Below are 22390 nucleotides of genomic sequence, written 5' to 3'. Positions count from 1 at the left end.
ACTTGCACACTTTTCAAACACACATTCTCAGCACGATTACGTTCATTGTTTTGCTTTAGTAAAAGTTACTTATCAAATATAAAAGGGAGATCTATTAAACTGTGGCTGTCAAATGAGGCTTTACCAAGCTCAGCAGCTTTGGTTAAATTGTAATATAAACACAATGCTATTGGCTATTTTAAAAAAAGGGAGAGCTGTTGATGTGTCCCATCCTGTTTCAGTGAGTTGCGTCAATGCATTGAATAATGCTGCACATTTCAAGGCTCTTCTGTGGGCCTTGAAGTATACAACCATGTTGAATTTCAGACCCTAAAAATGCAAGACCTGAAAATTCTAGAACTGTTAATGCAATGGATATTATTAGTATTTATTTAAAAAAAATTCAATTAGGGCAATTCAACATGCGCTTTTTTCAAATACATTTGTCATTTTACATCCATAGACATAAACAATGTGCAGGTGCTGGGGGTGCTCCAGGACAGGTTGGAAAACCCCTGCACTAATGGTGTGCTGTAATACTACAAAATCATTATCCTAACCTTTATCTTCAAAGCAAAATCTCAGCTGGCCAGGCAGCAATTCTTATTTATATATATATAGTGCCAAACTGAATCACTGTATATATATTGGTGTCTGGGACACAGTATACCATGCGTCACAATTTCAGTGGATAGCCCTGTCAGAAATTTGTTTAGACAATAAGATGAAGCAAAAAAAATCCTACAGAAACAGCTGATTTTTATTTAGGTTGATCAGCATCACGTAAATGATGACCAAAGGATTATAATTACTTATCAGTAAGAGTTTGAAGGTGATTTGATAAACAATTCCGAGCAGAGTAGCATTACCCATTGTAACAGGCTCTGCACAGAGTCACGACAGACCCTTCGTCCGTATATGTGCCATATAAATCTGGAGAACATAGGATCCTGGAAATATACTGAAGATATCCTTTCGTGAGCACACTTATGCAACCAAGTTTTTTTTATTTTTTTTATTAATTTTTGCCACCTCAAAAGTTTCCATTTGTTTTTTACATGAATATGGTTGGTTTCAATATTACATAAAAGGTGGAAAAAGATCTGACAAAATTTTACTTGGATGCATTTTTTCTCAAAAAGCTTTAACATGGGTGTGTAGACTTTTTATAACCACTGTCACTACACTCCTAGCAATTATTTTGCAGAATAATTTAATACATAGTCAAAATATAACAAACATGTTAACAATTGGATTTTAAAACTATTTATCAGATTTTAAATGTGGTCTAAATTACAGATAAGTCTGGTACTTTGAGTCTGGAAAATGTCCAGGAACCCTGAACTTTACAGTGAATAATCTGCTCTTTCTAATGTCAATTACACATGACAGAAGACAGAACTGGTGAAATACTCTACGGTTTGCAACCTTTTTGACTCAGAGGGACCTGGTTGTCCAGCACAATATTTGAAGTTCGATTATTTTTAATGTAATTATCTTATCACTTTAAATACTTTAGTAATCCTGGAAGTTTGCCTTTGTCCCCTGGTTGAGAACCACTGCTCTATTCGCCAAGAAAATGTGTGTCAGTCAGTGCTGACACAAGATGGCACTGGACATTTGTCTCTAGTAGTGTTTAAAAATGCTTCAATCTATATGACACATAATATTTATTAATTAAAAAAACTATTAATACTGTATATAGAAAAATAAGCAGAAATACAGTACAGATCGGACAAGTAACACCCATATAGCAGTTCATGAATATATTTTTAGGATACAATGGATCTAGAATATTAACATTTATAAATACATTAGACAAAACCACAATTAAAATAAACTGGAAACAAGTCACACAAAAAACTTTCTTCTGAGGCTGCCTCTGATGAATCATTCTATTACCACTTCCTCCCACCTGCACAGAAAGAAAAATGACAAAATATATTTTTTTTTAAAAGAAAAGCTAATAATTATGTAGTGAATAAAAACTTATTCTGAAAAAAAAAAAAAAAATCTGAAAGTATATTTCCTGCTCCTGTCCACTTACCTGTAACAACCTCTACAAAGGCTTTGGGGAAGAAGCCTTCTCTGCCATTCATCCTTCCACTCCACCATTCATCATCTATGTGATCCGTGACCAGGATCCTGTCTCCCTGCTGGAAGGGCAGGTCCCCCTCTGTCTCCGCTGTGAAGTCATACAGTGCCACAGCCCACTCTTCAGCCTATAGAGACACATCAGACATCTCACAGATGGAACACTTCATATTAGAGGTCTTCACGGGTCCACTTCTATCTGAAAACCCGAGGTACGACCCGAGCGGTTTCGGGTTCAAAACGTTGATGAGTGCCTCAGACGCCAGTGGGGTCTGATATTAGTAGCCTCTAGTCTTGGGTAATTTTAAATAAATATGCTTTTAAGAAAATGGACCTGTGTTAATAAAAATTATTATTTTAAATGTTTAGTTATTAAACAATATTTTATTACTTGAAACAAATACATATTCTATGACAACTTTATTATCCCAATTTCTCTATCCGCACTCTGCAATAGAGAACGTGAAGATGCATCACAACGTGTTGCATGCTGGGACGGCGGCGCCATCTTGTGAGGATCACTCACTGCTACTGATACTGAAATTGATACTGATACCTGCTTATCTTTTGTTTTGTTTGTTTAAACTGTTGAAATATAGTGGGAAAAAGAATGATATGGAGATGATATCGCATTAATAATAGAAAACATTTGCTATGATCTTGGACCTTGTTAAAAAGTGTAGGTTTTTTTATTTGCAGTGGGCAGATGTTTAGTATTAGGTTATGTTGAGTAGAAATCAAACACATGATTTTAAAGGTTAGTCATATTTACATAAAATAATCCTTTAGGAACAATAGCAGAAAAACAGCAGGATCCTCATTCATAACAATATGGCGCATGAACAAAACGGTTACCCAAAATTCAACATGACGTGATGTCTCTCTATCGAGGCTTTCGAGAGAAAGAAATCTGGAATTTTCTCATTAATATTAACATTAATATAAATGTTCATGTCATTTGAAGCGCAACATAAAGCTTATGAGTGGTTTGTCATGTTTGTACTCAAACAAAACAATTGTGAAAATCCACGGAAAACACATTCTTTCTGACTTTCACAAAGTAGATATAAGCTACATTTTCTGGCAACAGGGCTTAACAGCGTACAGTCGTGGCCAAAAGTACTGGCAGTGATATAATGCTGTGTTTCACAAAGTTTGCTGCTTCAGTTGGTGTTGTGGTGTTGATTCACATTGTTTTCAGATTATTGTGCAGAGTGATCAGATGCATGGGAAAGTGTGAACAAGTACTAGTCAGGTGAAATCACATATCATTCTGATTGGATTATAAGAGCAGACTGATTGTTATAAAAGGAGGGAAGAAGTGCTTCCGATCATTATGTTCTTGTGTTAGCAATTGTTACCTCCAAAGAAAGACGTTCAGCCATCATTGCTTTGCATCAAAATGGCCTCGCATGCTGCAAAGAATACAGCACCTGAAAGAACCATTAACTGGATCATCAAGAACTTCAAAGAGATAGGTTCAATTGCACTGGAGAAGGCTTCAGGACGTCTCAGAATGTCCAGCAAGCGACAGGACCTTCTCCTCCTGAGAATTCAGCAACAGAATCGTGTCACCACCTGTGCAGAGCTTGCTCATTATTGGCAGCAGGTGGGTGCGAGTGAGGACAAGACTTTTGGACAACCGCCTGGTGTCAAGAAGGGCAGCAACTAAGTCACTTCTCTCCAGAAAAAAATCAAGGACAGACTGGAATTCTGTAGAAGTACAAGGATTGGACAGCAGAAGACTTGTGCAAAGTTATTTTCTCTGGTGAAGCCCCCTTCCAACTTTTTGGGACATCTGGAAAACACTACCTGTCCTGTGTCATGCCAACAGTGAAGCATCCTGAAACCATCCGTGTGGGGTTGCTTTTCATCCAAGCGAGTGGGCTCTCTCACAATTCTGTCCAAAAGCACTGCCATGAATAAAGAATGGTATCAAACGTCCTACAAAAGCAACTTCTCCCAACGATCCAAGAGCTGTGCATTTTCCAGCATGAAGGAGCACTGTCACAAGGGTGATTGTGAAAGTGATAATGATAATGAGTGATAATGAAGTGGCTCAGAGATCATTAAATTAAAATTCTGGATACGTGGCTAGGCAATTCCCCGGATCTTAATCCCATAGAAAAGCTGTGGTCAATCCTCAAAAGGCGAGTGGACAAGCAGAAGACCACAAATTGTGACTGTATCGCCATCAGTCAGGATTTGGCCCAGAAGCTGATATCCTCCATGCTAGAGCGAATTGCAGAGGTTATGAAGAAAACGGGTCAACACTGTAAACATTGACACTTTGCATCCATTGAATGTTTTTGCCAATAAAAGCCTTTAAAACTTATGAAATCCTTTTCATTGTTTTTCAGTATTTTTCAAAAGAAACATGTGAAAATATAATCTACAAATACTGAAGCAGAAAACTTTGCAAAATGTATGTCCCTGCCAATACTTTTGGCCATTCTGTAGCTAACATAAATGTTATGAAGAAGGATTAGTGAGTGAATTTCATCTACGAATAAAGTAGGAAGATTGGGCATCATTTTAAAATCTAAACCTGCTGTGGTGTTTCTTATTTGCCATCAGGCCGGGTCAGACCTTATCTTTTTTTCTTTTTATTAATTTATGCACGTCAGCTTTGGGTAAGAAGTGTTCAAGTACGGTTCGAGTACAGATCTTAGGACCAGAGAAGACCTTTACTTCATATTATGAAAAAATGTGAAGTGAATGTTGGATGTAGAAGTGTTTGTTTAAAAAAAAAGTACACACAAATTTTTTTTATTTTTTTTTCTCTGTTTTTGTTTTCCCTTTAAATTAAGTTTATTTTTCCAACCCCATTGGCAGATTTTTTGTTGTTGTAATTTTAAGCATACACTTTTAACAGAAAACAAGACTTTTCAAGTAAATGCATCTTGATCTAAGTAATGGAAAACAAGACAAAAATACTGAGAAGGAAAATCAGTTTTTGCAGTGATTGTAACAGATTATCGCAAAACAAAAAATATAGGGTGGGGACTTGGTTCCATGTATTAGTTGTTGATTGGATTTTAAGATGTGGGTGTTGCACTCAAAAGTGCAAGGGGGTGGGGTTGCATAAGTCACCGGAAAGTCCAGTTATGGCATTTTAATTAAAAATTGCGAGGTCAAAAAAAAAAAAAGTTTTTGAAATGAAACATGCATAGATTAATTTTTCACAATAAGATCTATAACAGTTAGTTTTCATTTCATTTCAACTTTAAGTGCTATTCACTACTACAGAAAAGAGATAATGTGACAGATGGGGGAATGATACCTCACTGGCGTTGTAAGACGTTTGTGTTTTAAACGAACCAGCCTTTCCTGAGAAATAAAACACAATATATTAGATCTATAGCCCAGAACAGAATATTATGTAACCAAACACATGCAATAAAAGTACAATTCATTACAAAATGCTGTGCACTTTTAAATGTACACTAAAGATTGTCCCAAGTCCTTAAATTAGACATATTCTAGCCCAATTCAGCCAAATATTTCAATTCGCTTTGTTAACTCGACTAACTTCTCAAAGAGCCTGCACTAAAATCTATTTTACGAATGAATTTGACTTTATTACTATACAGTAGATGGCTGTAAATTTGCGCCATGAGCCAGAGAGAAGAGGAGCAGCTGTCCTCAAGAGGTGAATCTCCCTGTGCACTGCAGTGTAATGAATAATATGGAGGTCACAGTTTCATACAGCCCTTAATGATACACAAACAGAAGGGCGAACTCTTGGGATTCACGCCATAGGGAGAACGGTCCACTCATTGAGTCATTGGGACACTGATGCTGATACTGATCTACTGGTGTTATATGTAGATTAGCAATCTACAAATGGCTGGATTATGGACAGTTCTAGAGCAAACAATGTGCTGCTGTTTTATGAAACTGTAGTGGCAAATTGAAAATTCCTGGTTCAGGGCATTTTTAGAATTGCATTATTTGGGTTTACAGTATTAGTATATACAGTATGAGCCATGAATGCTCAGCAGTATCTAGATCAAAATGTTTAAACATTAAATGAAACGTGCATAATTTATGGATATATTGTTTGGGGTCTTACCAGGCAGCGCAAATTTATTTTGAGCAGGTTTCTGCACTGTGGCTGGAGGAAGATTCTCAAGCACTTCCACATAGTTGAGAGGGAAAATGCCAACATGGCCATTCACTTCCCCACGAGCCCACTCCTCTCCCACATATTCTTTGAGCCAAATCATATCACCTTCAGAAAATGAGAGCTCATCGCTCCGCTCTCCGTCAAAGTCAAACCTTGCAACACACCTTGGGCTTCTGAGGAAAACATAGGGACATACAATATGACTGGAGTATTTTGAAGGTAATCAGATTAATTGTCTACTTGTGTTTATCAATCTAGCAGAGCAAAATATCTGATTTAAAATGAAATCTGTTCATTTATTTTGTGATTGGGATTGGGAAAATAATTTATTTTGTGATTCTCACAATCGATTCCTGCGAGAATGACTTACCTGACAGGCTCAGGAGATGGTTTGGTTTTCCACTCACTTCTGGATGCTGGTGCAGATGTATCAGGCTTGTTCTGGAAAACAAGATTATTGGTACTGGAAGATATGAATGACTTTTATCAGTCCTACACAAACAAACTGTAAACACAATAGGACCTTTTTTTCTCAACAAATGGTCAACTACAGGAGGTGCTTAATCTTAATTGATAAAATGTTGACCGTCAATTTTATGAAGAAAAAAATTAATAATATACAAACTGTTTCTGATACTTTTTGCAACCTTGTTACCTAAATTTAATATAAATAATTTAAAAATAAAATTTGTGTAATATTGTAGCTTTAAAAAAAAAGAATAAATAACAAGATTGTCAGTTTAGCCTAAATGAAGATATCACATAGGGACTAGATCATTTTTTAACAAAATATTTGTTAAAGTTTACTAAATTGATTTAAAAAAAAAAACTTTGTAAAAACTGAGAAAATGTTATCAGATTATATATACTTGCTGTAGAAAGGCTCCAAATAATATCAATATTCAATTCAATATCAATATTTTTTTAATGTTTTAAATCTACTAGATGGGATTTGTTCCACTAATGCTTTAAAATAAGTCACAGAACATCATCTACTGTAATAAAATTCCCTATATACAATATTTACCAGTGTCTTGACGTAGTTAATGGGGAAGAACCCAGACACATTTCTGCATGTTCCCGTGTACCAGTCACTGTCCAGCTGTTCTACATTAGACACCACATCTCCAGCCTTTAAAGTCAGCTCTCCCGGCCCCTCTGAAACACAAACACATAACCATGTATGATTATTTTATGAGCTGCCCTCACAACAGCGATTTTAAAAGAGATGTGTTTAATGAATGATTTTACAGAAACAAAATTAAACAGTACTGTATGTGGTGATTATACTTTGCAAAAAAGCACTATGCATAAATATACTTGCTTGGAAAATAGACCTTTGTTTTCTTACACAGAACAGAACTGTCTCACCTGGAGTGAAGTCATACAGGGCTTGCACTTGTAGTGATCCAGTATTTTCCACCATGCCACTAAAATAACTATTTTTCTGTAGAAACACATTGAGAGGCAAGATAGTATGCTGACATTACAAGACAGAATAGTAAACTTAAAATATTTCAGGGATAATATACTTACTTACTATTACAACCAATATTAAACACTGATTCAACTATTGATTACCCGTGGTACTGGATTGTTGGGTAAATCTGTTAAGGGTGTGATAATCTTCATATGCGTTTTCTGCACTGTGCCCTTAGCGTTTCCTACTTGACATTCAAAGTTTTTGCTGTCTAATTCTTCAAGTAAGACGAGGACTTCATTTTTCTGTAGGGAATAAAGAATATAAATGCTTACATTTCTAATAACTGAAACTCACTGACACTGACAAAACCATCAGTAACTTAAGAAGACGACACTATGGGGCTAATGTGAATGTATTGACTGAGGTCACCTGAAAGGAGAGCTCCCCAGTGTTAGTGCCGTTGTAGTCAAAGTCAGCAATGCCGTGGGGGATCTCAAGCTGTGTAAAGAGTGCAGAATTGCATAATTTCTTCTGTAATATCATTAAAGCTACTCTATGTAACTTTTTTGATAAATAAAAAAATTAAATAAAAAATGATATTAATGAGAGTGCAAAAAGAATCCATCTTCCAAACCATGTCTTTACTTTACCCAGATACACTGATAAAAAATACAAATAAATCATATTTTAGAGCGGTCGGGACAAATTGCATATACGTCATTCACCTGTGTAATAAAACCTGAACCAACATTGCCTTGGCTTTTCAGAGGTGGCAAGAACTCTGAGATTTGAAGATCAAAGCGACCCAGAGATGCTTTTTTTACTCAGCAGGTAAGATATTTTACTGAACTGATAGATATCCATATAGCTCTCTTAGTAGCATGAGCTCCTTATAACATTTGACCACAATATACTAGCAATCAATATGTCTACCGTTAAAGTCACCATGAAATCTAAGTTGACCATTTTTTATGTTTTTTAGGGAATATATTGCTTCTTATAAATGATTTATCCCTGTGCACACCATTATTATTTTTTTAATTCATGTTCCCTAATAATTTTAAATCTAAATAACTTTCCCTCCCACTTGCAACGCCCTCTTCTTTTTTTTGACAGGACAACCCGTCACTCACATGAGATCACAGCACTTGCAAACCACAAGGATCCAATGATCCAATCAGTTCCCGAAGGACCAGAGCTGGATTTCCCTAAACCTTCTTAAGGCTACGTATGCCTTAAGCTGTACCTTATGGTTAATACGTGTTTCCTGAAACGTTCTTAGTTAAGTATACCTTTTGTAAGTCATATGTTCGGAAGGTTGGTCTGGACCACTCTTAGCTTTACCTTAACACAGTTGACAGTCTATACGAATGTAATTCTGAAGTTGTAATACACCCAGTGCAACAGGCTAATTCAAGTGTTTTCATGCAAATAATAAAATTGTCATTACACTGATTGTTGTTAGCTTTTTAATTATATTATCCAAAGGTACATCAGCTGGCAAACCATTAGGTAGTAAAGGCTTAGGAGTCTATTTAAAGGGAATGATTGTGGTGGGAAGTTTGCTCAAACTATGGCAGCGATACAGCGAATAGGTGTGCTAAAAGACAGGCCGTCCGCAGAGCGCTTTCAAAGGCCAGTGAAAGCATACCGCCAGTTAAGCCTATTCGGACGGTAATTGTTTCTCATGGGGTCGTACGGTATTTTCAACATTTACAGGGGTAAGTCTGTGATTTTATTGCTGTCCGAATCCATAATGTCAGTGTTTTTTCTCACCCAACCCACGTAAAAATCCCAGACCAAATTGTGTTTTTGACAAACACTAAGGTCGTGTGGTGATTTAATTGCCATCCGAAATGAGTTTACAAGAAGAGATTCAAAATTCACTGTTTAAGTCCTTTTTGATCACTGCCGAACACCGTAATGCTGGAAAGTATTTAAAAGAACAATATTTCATCACAGCTTCACCTCAGCGATCAAAAATGGGAAAGAGAAGAAAGCACGTAAACATTTTAAATGGGCCGTTATTGTGGCAGCAATATATGATACAATTTTAAAATATGTAGGCTAGGCTATTATAGTTCGGATTATTTTTTATAATATCCCATGAGTCCTAATAAATGCAATTTCAACTATTTCTGAAGTGCTTCTTTTATAAAGAACACCGCTTTCTCACATAACACAGTGAAGCAGCCCCTGCACGAGTGAATAATTGATTCTCGAGTCATCAATAACAAATTCAGCACCATCGCCACGGACAGCACCTGGTAACGTCGCACGTAAGAAGGTATATCTTAAGCAACTTCCTAAGGTATGGTTCGGGGAACACGCCTAGAAATGGTATACCTTTTAGTTAAGTTATACCTTTTTAGTCTTCGTATCGTGCTAAGAGACAACTGTCACAATTAGCCATGCACTCCCTGGGTGATTACCGACTCCATTTCCCATCATGCATCTCCCTGGACTGATTACACCATACACCTGCACTGCACTGTTTACACACACACCTGCACCTCATGTTCAAACACTCATTTAAGCCACACTCACACAACACTCTGGGCTATGTCTTGTTTTGCTGCTGCGAACATTTCCAAGCGTTTTCCATGTGTTTACCTGCCTGTTGTGACCTTGTCTGTTCCTGAACTTCTGCCTGGTTCTTGTATCCTGTTTGTCTGCTGCCTGCCCTGATATCCTGACTGTTTGTTGACCACGATTTTGCCTGATCTTCTCTGCTGTGTTTGCTGGTGTATGACCCTTGCCTGGTGACTACTCTGTTTAACAAAGACAAGCTGCACTTGGATCTGAATGACTCCTATGCTTCGTAACAACAACAGCCCAGGTCAAGTCTCGCACTAGGCACTACATTTTTTCTTGTTTGAGAAGCTGTTTCACTCGCATATACATCACTGTAAGGAAAAATGTAGTATTGCAATTTCCGTTTCATGATGACTTTAAGGACTTTTAATGTAGACTTTTGTTACTTGATTTATTTATCAAGACTTTATTAAGTCAAAAACAAGAGTGTAAGATATGGCACCTGCTCAGATTACATCTATTTTAGATGTACATGTGTCCAATGGTGCCGTGAACCACATTCCTCTGCGCAGAGGTGAAGCACAACCAAAACAATGTTTTATTTTTTAACCATTAGAAGGCAAACATTTACATAGTGTGACTTTCAATCAAGAAAATATGCAAGTAAAATAACATCTCACTGTGTATTTGTTGTAAAGACGATGTCCAGGGTTTGGTCTAGGCGGTAGAGCAGGTCCCTTTTTCGAAGCTCTGCGGTTTTGTTGCTGCCATTGAGGTTGTTGCTGTTTTGCTGGGACTATTTGTGAAAGTCCCGGATCTGAGGGCTTACGTTGGGAGCCATCTTTTCGTGGAGGAGGCGGTCTTCCCGGGCCTGTTTTAGCTGGTGGTGGGCGAGGAGGCAGAACCTTTCCTCCACTGGGCCTGAAATATTATTTACACGGAATTTAAGGGCACAGTACCAGAAGTGTCCACATGTTATCAGCATTGAAACTCTTTATTCACTGGCTCATACTGCCAACCCATATATCCACTGAAAAGAAAAACGCATAAAGGCACATTTATAAGGTTGAGAAACCGATATTAGGACAGCTGTGAATAAATACAGGATTCAGTTACCGTGGTGGAAGAGACATGTCAGATGAGAAACTCAAGTCCTGAGGAAAAAGAAAATCAAGAACAAAAATATTCAATGTTTAAGAAAAGTCACTGTTTTCTTTCAAGACATATTTTATACAGTAACAATGTAAATACAGAATACATCATAGAATAAGATAATATTGTTCATGGTTTGTCACAATTGTTTAAGATAGAAATACAATATTTGGAAAATAACACATTTGGAAGGTAGCAGTAGATTATTATTATTATTATTATTATTATTACAGTATATATTATTATAAAGGCAGACATGAATACTTGTCCAACATATCACAAGTGCATGTTATTGTGGCAACCTAAGTACTAAACATGATGTTATTATTCCAGTAGATAGATGTAAACATTACTTTGTTCGAATTTTTTCAGCAAGATTCTTTTTAAACTGTTGCATCTTAATGACAATAGCTGACTTGGAGGAAACGTTTTTACACTTATGTCCATTATAGAGTCCATACTTGACAATTAGAATGTAACACATAATACCCAAAATCGAGCATACACTACATAGCTAGAAGCATCTGTATTCACATACTTGCAGAATATGTTTCAGACCTGAGGAAAAAGTGGACAAGAAAAACAAAGAAAAGTCCCTATTATTACGTTTAAAACAGCATTTTATCCTAATCGCCCACTGCTTTAGTGCTTGTTGCACAGCTGTTGCAGGTTTATAAGGTCTTACTTTGCGAGCGGGTTTAGCAGGTGGAGGTGGGCCACCCACAGGTTTTTGTACAGGTAAAGGAGGAGGAAAATCTGCCGTTTCTTCAGGGTCTGAAAAGCAGAAATCCATTCACTTACCATGCAATAATGCATCATATTTTTATAGAGAATATTAAGTTTGGGGGGGACATAATACTTTTATACAGCATGGATGCATTAAATTGATTAAAAGTGACAGTACGTTCTTTTAAATTACATACATACAATGTATCATGATTTTCACAATTCTTGAGCTGCACAACTGTTTTCAACATTGATAATAATTAGAGATGTTTTTTGATCACCAAATGAGCATATTAGAATGATCTGTGAGGCATCATGTGACATTAAAGAGTTTGATTAATCATGACTACTTAAAATTCACTTTTGTCATCACATAAATAAAATTACATTTTAAAATATTTTTGAGCAAATAAATGCAGCCTTAATGAGCATACAAAGCTTTTAAAAAGAATCTTACTTACCAAAAACTTTTGAACTATTAGTACATCTACTTAGGGTATAGGCTAAGCAAGCTGTCTAAGGCAAAATTGATTCAATGGCCAATTGGAATTGTTCATGACAGGGACATCGTTTACATGAAGAAAAAAGAGATCTCAAACGGTTTTGTTTTTTTTGTTTTTTAAACTGAGGAATTCATGTAATAGAAATACAAGCTTCACATTTATACATATACCTGTGCACGTCTAGCATGTTGGGCTTCCATTCCTATTAAGTACAACTGAACATTGCATAATTAATGGTTCTGTTTTGGGGAGCGTTTCCCATACAACGGTGTACTCATTGCTTAACTACCATAGTACGATGCATTGTGGAAGAAATCATCTAGCTAGTCACGACTGTTTCCTGAAACCGTACTGTCGCAAATTTGTCGTTCAACCACGTTGGTTAATGATGTCATGCAGGTGGTTGAGTAATAACTTATTTTAATTAATCCATTTGAGGTTTAATTAATGCTAGATTTTTTATGCAATAAATTACGGACATGGCACCTTTTTCTTAGTTACTTTGTTTTATTTCAAGATTCAATCATAGGCTCATTCTTACCATTTCCGCACATTTACCATGGTGCTCTTAAAAAATGGTGCTTTAAATATCTTGACAAACTAAAAGAAGTAAATGACATTTGTATATATTAAAAATAAAAGATATGTCATAAAAACAAAAAATTATGCTTCTAACCACAGTTGTAGTTCCAACCAGTGTTCGAATTGTGTCAAAGCTCTTGGGGGCGCAAATCTAATTTGAATGACTTTCTAATGGGAGCGGCAGCGCAATACTTTGATTAAAAAAAAATATATATATATATATATATTACCTAATAAATTATGTTTCTATTATTTTAGTTTTAATGAAAAACCAGGGGACCCCCCGAGGTAATTTTTTTTGGCCTTATGGGGGGTCCCTTGATGCTTATGGGGGGTCCCGGACCCCCCCAGCCCCCCCTCAATTCGAACACTGGTTACAACCGCAAAACTTTGCGATGATGTTCCTTGTAACTATGGTTTCGGGAAACACCGACTCGTCGAACTATGCCAACAATGAAAACTATGACAACAACAGAACTTGCGACCATATTTGGCTAACGATGCTTTCGGGAAACGCACCCCTATATATTTCTGTTTTACTGTCATTGTATTCTGTTTTCCCGGTTCTTATAAGTTTCCATAGCTCCTAATTAATTACACACCTGTTTCTGTTCATTAGCTCTCCCTTGTATTTAAGTCCTTATTTTCCTTTGATCAGTGTTCCGTCGCATTTGCTTTACGTGATTATGGATTAGTCTAGCTCCTGAGTTTTCCTACATGTTTCTGTTGGATTTATTAAATGACTGCTACTGCTCTGAATCTCCTGCATCGTGTGCTTACAGCCACACACCTTACAATAATGGAATGGGTAAGATCTGAGATTTAAGAGCTGCAGCAAAGGGGAAGATTATGACTGTATAACAACTTAAATTTTTGTCTTTTCTTCACACAAAGCTATCATATGTCTTCAGAAGACTCCGAATATATGACCTACAAACAGTACAACACAAGGAGTTTTGGAGCTTGACAGCCATGATCACTATGTGGTATGGTTCAATCATAGGCTCATTCATATATATATGAATATGAATGTGTATTAAAAGCACATAGGCAATTTTAAATAGTTCCTCACAAATAAATACAATGGCTATTAATGACTCACTTTTTTCTGTTTTACTGGGGACTCTGATGACTGTGGGTCTCCTGGTCACTCCCTGCATGCTTGATCCTATGTAGGCGAATCCCCCTTGATAGGCAGTTTTAGTGGGAGAGTGGTCTGTGACAGAGATACATTAATTATCTGCATTACTCAATTTATGTATACACACAATACCTGTGTTGTGGTCCTTAAAACTTACTAATGGCAGCATCCACGTTGTCATTGTTTAGTATGTTCGCTGTGGATGTGATGTTAGACAGAAGTGCGGTGGAGTTGTGGTTGTTAAGGTTCAACAGGTCTTTGCTGGGCTTGAGTGGCGGGGGAGGTCCTTTCAATACTACTTCCTCATCCTGGGAACTTACATTCTTAACTTTGACCAATGAAGGTCGCGATGGAGGAATGAGGGCCATCCTGAAGGGAGGCTGAGAGTCAGACTCATCTCTTGAGTTGAAGGATGGTTTTTTGAAAAGCTGAGGTCTTGGAGCTGGCATAGGTGCATTGACCTCTTCATATAAGTGACTGTCAAATTGTGAAAACTCCTCTTCTTTGGGCTTTTTGAAAGAGGGCCGAGGGGCAATGGAAGGTTTTGGTGCCAGCACAGGTGGTTTGCCGTAAATATTTCGAGGACGGGGGGAAGGCACAGAGGTTTCATTAATCTCTGTGCTAGATTGACTTTCAAAGGCCTGGATTCTTGATCGGATGTTGCGGTCGCTGTGGAGGGAAGTCATCTTCTCACTTTGGTTCTCTTCAGTTTGGTTTGTCTGCTCTCTTTGAATGTTGACAGGGTTACTCAGTTCACTTTGAGGTTCGGAGCTGAAGACATCTAAGAGATCCTTCAGATACTTTCCTGAATGGGCATCAGAATTCCCCAAAGGGGTTATAGGACAAACTTCCCAGCTGTCTTGCAGTGATATCAGAGGTTGCACATTGGTTGGTTGGTTGGTTGGGCACAGGGGTTTAGTTTTGGAGCGAGGCTGAGGAACTGGGCGTGGGGCTGGGGCTATATCGACGGTGGGTTGGGAGTTGGGAGTGGATGTTGGGGACCTGGTTCGGGTTTCTTGCGGAATGGGTTTGGGTTTAGGCAATGATGGCCGAGGTGGTTTTATTGGCTGCTTTGCTGAAACAGTAAAGACCAAACATAGAGTATCAGTTTATGGTTCATATTGATTTGTGCACTCCAAATCTTGTCAGTACAGACTAACCTCCACTGGGCTGTTGGTTCAGCTGCAGGGACGTGCCAGAATCTGGACCTGTGGCATTCTCCTCTAGTGAGTCAGTCTGTGTGGCAATAGTTGTTGTGTATAAGTGTTGTGGAGGTGGTGAAGGTGTGGTAACCTGCTCCTGGGTCTTCTCCTTGATCACCTGCTCATAGGATGGTGGGAGCTGAAGCACGAGAGAGGGGAATCACTCTTACGCAAGCATCAAACCAAGCAAACATGTCACGAGTGTGCAGAAACCATACAGTCCTACAGAACAGAGTAGGAATGCACAATATATCTGGCACATTGATTTGGGTTTTGTTTGTGTTCATGTCATTTATTTTGAAATTCTCATAGTCATGGTTCCTGTTTGTCATGTGATTCCCTTGCCATCATGTGATCATGCCTTGAGCTTCCCTAGTCTTATGTGTCATGTTCTGATTGGTTGTTTGAGGTCATGTGTTTCTGTGATTGGTTTATTGTTTGAATGTTCCTTGTTTAATGATTAGTCCTTGTGTATAAATAGCCCTCATGTTACCATTGTCTTTTGTCTAGTTTTGTTCAATGTAACCTGCTGTTAGTTGAGTTTGTTTCATGGTCAAGTCAAGTCTAGTCTCTGTTTATCTTGTATTCATTCATGTTTTTGGATTTAATCAAACGTCACATGGGTTCACTTCAACTCGCCTCCAGTGGACATTATTTACAATATCGGCACTATATTGGTTATTTTTTTTTAGTAGTATAAGCCAATATTGAATATTTACATACTGTACATTATAATGTTGGGAAATGCAGCATACAGCACAAACTATTTATTTTAGTTTGAGTGTGTTTTTGATTTGCTTATAGACCGTAGTAAAGCTTTAGAATATTTTATGAAAATGTATTGGTTATCAGCAATAACATGAAAATAATTGTATTGAATATTCATGCATCTCTAAAATGCTTTCTAATATAACAACCTTTAAAAATGCCCTTGAATCCTGACTGAAACTTCCTTGTACAAAAATTATAATATTTAAAAACGCTATATGTGCATATATCCCCCAGTGATATTTTAGTATTATTTTTGTGAAGTTTCTAAATGTAATTTCAGGAGGAGTGAACCCATCTAATCTTTCAATTAACTGCCGGAGCATATAAGCACCCACTCGCTTTACAGCTGTGTTGGCATCCCTCCAGCTCCACCAACATAATTTAGGCATTTTGCTACCACACTCATCATCCAAGCATTAGTAGTCCCACCGGGCAGATATCTAAGCTCGAGTTGAAGCTGCTTCCTCGAGCCCCTCCACTGCCGACAGCAAGCCAAATAGGTTTAACATTAATAGCTTAAAGATTATATGGGCAAATTAACTCGTGATAATAATTAGGGTAGGGTATCGTTTTTTTTTTTTTTTTTGATACCGGTGCCAAATCGATACTTTTAAAATGGTACTGGTGCCTAAACGGTGCCTGAACTGATACTTTAAAAAAAGAGAGCCTCAAAACGATGGTGAATGACATTAAAGAACATTTTCTTTGTTGTTGTTGTTGTTGTTTTAAAAAATAAAAAATAAAAATCTTAAAATTCAATATAGGCTATTAACATTTTTGAGTACATATATAAATATAAGTAGTCTAAATACAAAACACAACAAATTTACATAAATTCACAATAAAACCTAAGCCACCTAACCCATATACAATAATTTAACACTAAATAACACTACAGTACTAATAAAGTACTTCCATAGACATCAGTGTGTATTTTACAAACTATAAATGTTGTTTTGCTAGTAGGCTACTTAATGTCTGAAACCTAAAATAAAGCTTGTGTGGATTGAAACACTGAATAGTTGTGATGATACAGCACTCAGCACGTCTGTCTCACTGGCTCAGCGCCAGCCAACGCGCGAACGCAGATTTAAATTTAGAAGTTGATGATCACACGATTTGAACGTGAACGATTGTACGCGTCAAAGGGTTAAGTAGCAATCACATGCGGTGATGATGTTTCTTACGTCCATTTCGGAGAACCAGAGGGCAGATATTTCAACCGACAGCTGAGGCATTTAAGTGGTACCGAAATCTGCGTTTTGGTTCAGTCCGGTTACATATCCATATCGGTGCCCGGTTTCGGTACCCAACCCTAAATATGAATTAGCTTTTATTTTTTTATAGCTTTATTTTATTTCAGTTTTAGTTTAAGTACTTGTAGTAGTTCAAATTAATTTATGTCAGTTAGTTCAGCTTTATTTCTAATTTTAAGTTTTTTTTTTTTTTAAGAGTTTCAGTATTTACCATAACAACACAGTAGGCCAGTTCAAACTGCACCGATAGACGCAGACCAACACGGACAATCACCAGATTACAGTTTGCCCCTTCTCAGATATTCCATGACCAGACAAGTGCCAATTCAACATGTTCAATCAGTGAAAACAAGCTCTGACAGACGGTAACAGACGTCAACAGGGGTAACACACTGATCCAACAAAACCCGACAAAGCATCTGTTGCCGTCTGTCGGTGCAGTGTGAATTGGCCTATATTACATTGTTCTATAGACTCGTTCTATAATGACAATGGTTTATTGGTAAGTTAGTAATTCATGTGTTAGTCTGTCAAACACACGGACAAAGTAGCCATGCTTTGAAAAGTTAAAGTAAAGACATTCTGAGTAAACAAAGAGAATCCACACACCTGTCTGGCACAACTGTCTGTTAATGACAGCTGTTGAACTGGATATAGTGCTATAAATCACTGTACCTGAACAGAGGTCAGAACACTCTCATTCCAGATTGGTTGTGTTGTGAAAGCTGTGGATGAAAATTGGCCAGACGCCCCTGGATACCAAGAAGTGGCTGCTAACGGCTCTGCTGATAGGATGGTTATCTCTGAATGCCTAAAAACAACAACAGATTATTCTTAATAGGTATAGGTATGAATGTATTATACACAAATTTCAAAGCACAGCTATATATCCGGGCTTGTGGTTTTGTATAAAACACATGAGGTGGTTCATATTGGCATAAATGTTATTGAAATATTCTGTGGTCCTAAATCAGCTGGCCACTTTTTTATTATGCATAAGTATTTTTTAAAGGAATATTACCTTGTCTAAAGATTGACTAAAGAATCATCTTTAGACAAAAAAAGACTATTTACAAATTTTCTAATTTTTTACTTTAATTTTTTTTTTTTTTCTTACTAATAATCTAAATTGTAACCACATATTTGAATGGATTATTGTCTATGGTGGCAACTGTATCCAGGACAAGAATGTACGAGCAGAGCATGGCTGCATCCGAAATCGCATACTCTCTAGAGTAGGTACTTATTTTGAACAAGTACTTACTTTGTGACTGCTAAAAAAGTATGTTTTATATAGTATGAATGTGTGTAGTATGAATGTAATCTGGACATAATACATTCATGTTGTCATTATCATGTGACCTACCAGCATCAGTTGCGTCGCTTCACTGCAATTCATAAATCCTCTCCTGTGGCCTTATGGGATAGTAAAGTGTTGTATGCACACTTCAGAATCTCGCTGGAAGTAGTAGGACATCCAGGTACTTTTTGCCTACTCTTTTATGAGTACACTGTGAATTTGGACATACTGTAGCCTACTACTCGTCACATACTGTTTTTCACCTACTATATAGTAGAGAAGTATGAGTTTTTCGGGTGCAGCCCATTTGTTTCAGGGTTCTGTCCTGTTTTATCGGTGTTTGAGTTTTCTATGAGTTTCCTTAGTTCCTTTTCCCTGCTTCTAGTTAGTCTCCAAGGTTACTCATTGTTTGATTATTGTTTGCACCTGATGTTCATTAGTTGATTGGTTTGTTTAGTGTATTTAGGCTCTGTTTTTCCTTCTGTTTATTGTCAGTTATCATTGCTCTGTTCATGTTCTTAGTTCTTGAGTTCATTGTAAATAAACTTTCTAACTGCTTGCGATTAGATCCTGCACCCAACCCACCCTGCACTTTATTTCACCCAGCTGTGACAATATGAGAATGATTAAGTGTTTCATATTAACAGAGTTGCCTATCAGTTCACACATGTTCTCCAAAATATTGAATCATGTTGGTCACACAAGAGATGCGAGTTTAAATCTGGCTTTTGGCATATCAGCCTCCAATCACTTCCTTTACAAAAGTCACTGTACATAAGTGTAGAACTGGAAAAAATAGTTACAATAAGCTCACCTTCTTTCCCTGGAGTAGTCTGGTCGTGAGAGAGCTCTTGCAGAAGCTGGAAGATTTGATAGCATTCAGCATTTTATAACACATTTGACCATGTATATTGTTAAAACATGACATTACTACAATGTGTCCTGTAATTATACATTCTACTATGTATGAAAGTAAAATAAACCTAGATTTACGTCACAACCTACTCACTTCTCTTAAAGCCTGCTTTGATTGAAGAAAGGGGTCCTAAACTAAAAACGTGAACAGAAAAAAAAAAGATATTGACAAGATACATCGCCAGGGATTCTTTTAGCTCACATTAACATATGACACAGCGAATGAACACAGTAACAACAAAACATATACACTACCATTTAAAAGTGTGGTCTGATTTATATGGGGGTTGAACGATATTAATACTTTTTTTCAACAATGATGCATTAAATTAAATCAAAATGACAGCAAAGGCATTTACAATATAACAAAAGACTTCTATTTCAAATAAATTCTGTTCTTTTCTATAATTTTAATGTCCTCATTCCTTTATGTCCCCCAGGACTCACATGTGGTGCAGATATCTGTCTCTCATTAGCAATCACGCCCTGCTTCATACCACAGTCATGTTAAAAAAACATGAATGCATTCACTCATCCATAAACATTATTTCCCCATAAACATTATTAGATCCATTGGCATGACGACAAGTTCAATGATTCCATGCTCATTCACTGCGTCATCTATCTATGCCTTTCTTATTGTTTTGAAGAGGTTAGCGACCCCTAGCGGTGAAAAATTACATAGTGCCTTTAATGGCTGCTGAAAATTCAGCTTTGCCATCAGAGGAATAAATTACATTTTAAAAACATATTAAAAGAGAAAACAGTTATTTTAATATTAAAGGTAATACTAAAGGTATATGTAAAATGTTACAATATTTTTTATCAAATAAAAGCAGCATTGGTGAGTATGAGACATTTTTCAAAAACATTAAATACAATTTTACTGACCCCAAACCTTTGAAAGGTAGTGTAGCAATAAACACATACATCCCATTACTACTAACTAGCATTTGTATAACCACAATATCTTCAACAGATAACGGTGACAGATATTTCTCACATAATGTTAACTTTTATTGCATTATTACTTGATAAAACTTGTTTTAATTACTCTACATCTAAATGAATGTCCTTTTTTACAACTTGTTGCTCATTTCCCTTTTATATCCTCCTTTAACCAGGTCAAGTATTCAACAGCACAGTGAAATGGATCTTGGATCTAACAATAATACTGTATCATAGAAACTACGGTGTCAGACACAGAGCAAACAAAAGACAATTGAACATTCACACTGTACAAAGCTTTAGCATTAAATGCAAATGAAGAGACATCAAAGATATGAAGTCATGCGGTTCATACCTTACATTAGTAGATATATGAAGTGTTAAAGGAATCCATTACATCAAATTACGCCATCCCTTTCAAAAACTACAGTGTTCATCATTAGTAAAAGCTCTTTGATCATTCATGTTCAAGACTTGCATTCACTTCCTGACTATGTGGACGTTTTAAAGCTGCTGCTTTCTGCATAGCTGAAGTGATGTGTCATAAGCACAGAGTGAGAGTGAGAGAGAGAGTCAGGCCAGTCCAGCATACCAGCAAGCTCTCAGAGGCAGCTTTAGCTCTGTTTCAAATGAGAACCAGCTGACATGTTCGATTCACACCCTTGATGTCTCTCACTGTACAGGCATGATTAGCTCAGCAAGAAACAAGCACAACTATCCATTAGTTCTGATTTATGTCACAGGCCTTTCGCTGTCATTTTAAAAATGCTACAAATAAAAAGGGTTTGTTTATTAAGACACTGTTAAAAATTGAACAGCGTTGTTAAATGAAGCAACACTATTATGTAAACACCATGTTAGAGTACTCAAAATTGATTGTCCATAAGTGGGTGTTTTGTCATCCACTTTTACCTCCCAGGGTTTGATTTTCATTAAAGGGACAGTTCTCCCCAAATATCAAAATTATCGTAATTTAATAACCCTCATGTCCTTCCAAACCTGCATGGCTTTTTTTCTTCTGTCAAAAATAAAAGATGGTTTTTTTTTTCATGTACAATGTAAAAAACTGTTTGGTTACAAACATTCTTTAAAATATATTCTTTAATGTTCTGCAGAAGAAAGAAAGTCATTCAGGTTTGGAACGACATGAGGGAGAGTAAATGATCACAGAATTTTTTATAGGTGAACTATTCCTTTAAAAACAAACAGAACACACAGGTTTAGTGCAATATATTTCTTATTACTGCAAATTGATTATTTTTGTATTATATGTTTAATATTTGTGTCGTATGTAACATTGTTTGTGTTGTATAATCCGGCACTAAGGGAAGCACTTCCTAATTTCGTTATACATATAATGACAATAAAGGTTATCTAATCTAATCTAACAAACACACACATTTTGTGAAGGTAACATTCTGTCTTGGAAACTTTTTTTATTTTTATTTTTTACTTTTTACTATTTATTTTTTTTACTTTTCAAATGCCTTTTATGTATAGATTTTATTGTTTTATTCTTGTCCCAAGATGCAGACTTTCAATCTTAAAATATGAAAATCCATCATAAAAGTATCAATGAAATTGTGGTGAAAACGTACATGGTGTTTCAGAACAATGTTGTCCTGTGATGCCTGTTTACTACTGAACATCATTAGAAGACAAGTTAAATTAAATAAAGTTTATTTTAAGACAGTTTATTGTCTGAAATTCCACAGGTTGTGAAGTCCCCATAGT

General features: G+C 36.6%; 1 protein-coding gene across 1 annotated transcript in view; it reads right to left on the bottom strand.

The window, feature by feature from the left end:
* Positions 1 to 344: 344 nt before the first annotated feature.
* Positions 345 to 22390, bottom strand: part of sh3d19 (SH3 domain containing 19) — a 33547-nt gene continuing 11501 nt past the window's right edge. Inside the window, exons 3-20 of the mRNA XM_084107056.1 lie at positions 19803 to 19843; positions 19608 to 19653; positions 18169 to 18304; positions 15425 to 15605; positions 14422 to 15339; positions 14226 to 14339; positions 11998 to 12086; positions 11277 to 11314; positions 10841 to 11081; positions 8055 to 8123; positions 7784 to 7927; positions 7574 to 7649; positions 7230 to 7360; positions 6573 to 6643; positions 6149 to 6375; positions 5357 to 5403; positions 2027 to 2201; positions 345 to 1894 (exon numbers count right to left, since the gene is read on the bottom strand). Of these exons, the coding sequence (XP_083963182.1) occupies positions 1878 to 1894; positions 2027 to 2201; positions 5357 to 5403; positions 6149 to 6375; positions 6573 to 6643; positions 7230 to 7360; positions 7574 to 7649; positions 7784 to 7927; positions 8055 to 8123; positions 10841 to 11081; positions 11277 to 11314; positions 11998 to 12086; positions 14226 to 14339; positions 14422 to 15339; positions 15425 to 15605; positions 18169 to 18304; positions 19608 to 19653; positions 19803 to 19843 (2761 nt within the window). The 3' untranslated portion in view covers positions 345 to 1877. The remainder of the gene's footprint in view (positions 1895 to 2026; positions 2202 to 5356; positions 5404 to 6148; positions 6376 to 6572; positions 6644 to 7229; positions 7361 to 7573; positions 7650 to 7783; positions 7928 to 8054; positions 8124 to 10840; positions 11082 to 11276; positions 11315 to 11997; positions 12087 to 14225; positions 14340 to 14421; positions 15340 to 15424; positions 15606 to 18168; positions 18305 to 19607; positions 19654 to 19802; positions 19844 to 22390) is intronic.

This window comes from Abramis brama (genome assembly GCF_963993115.1).
Source record: "Abramis brama genome assembly, chromosome: 2".
In the NCBI taxonomy this organism is placed as follows: Eukaryota; Metazoa; Chordata; class Actinopteri; order Cypriniformes; family Leuciscidae; genus Abramis; species Abramis brama.
This window is presented reverse-complemented; position numbering and strand designations above follow the sequence as displayed.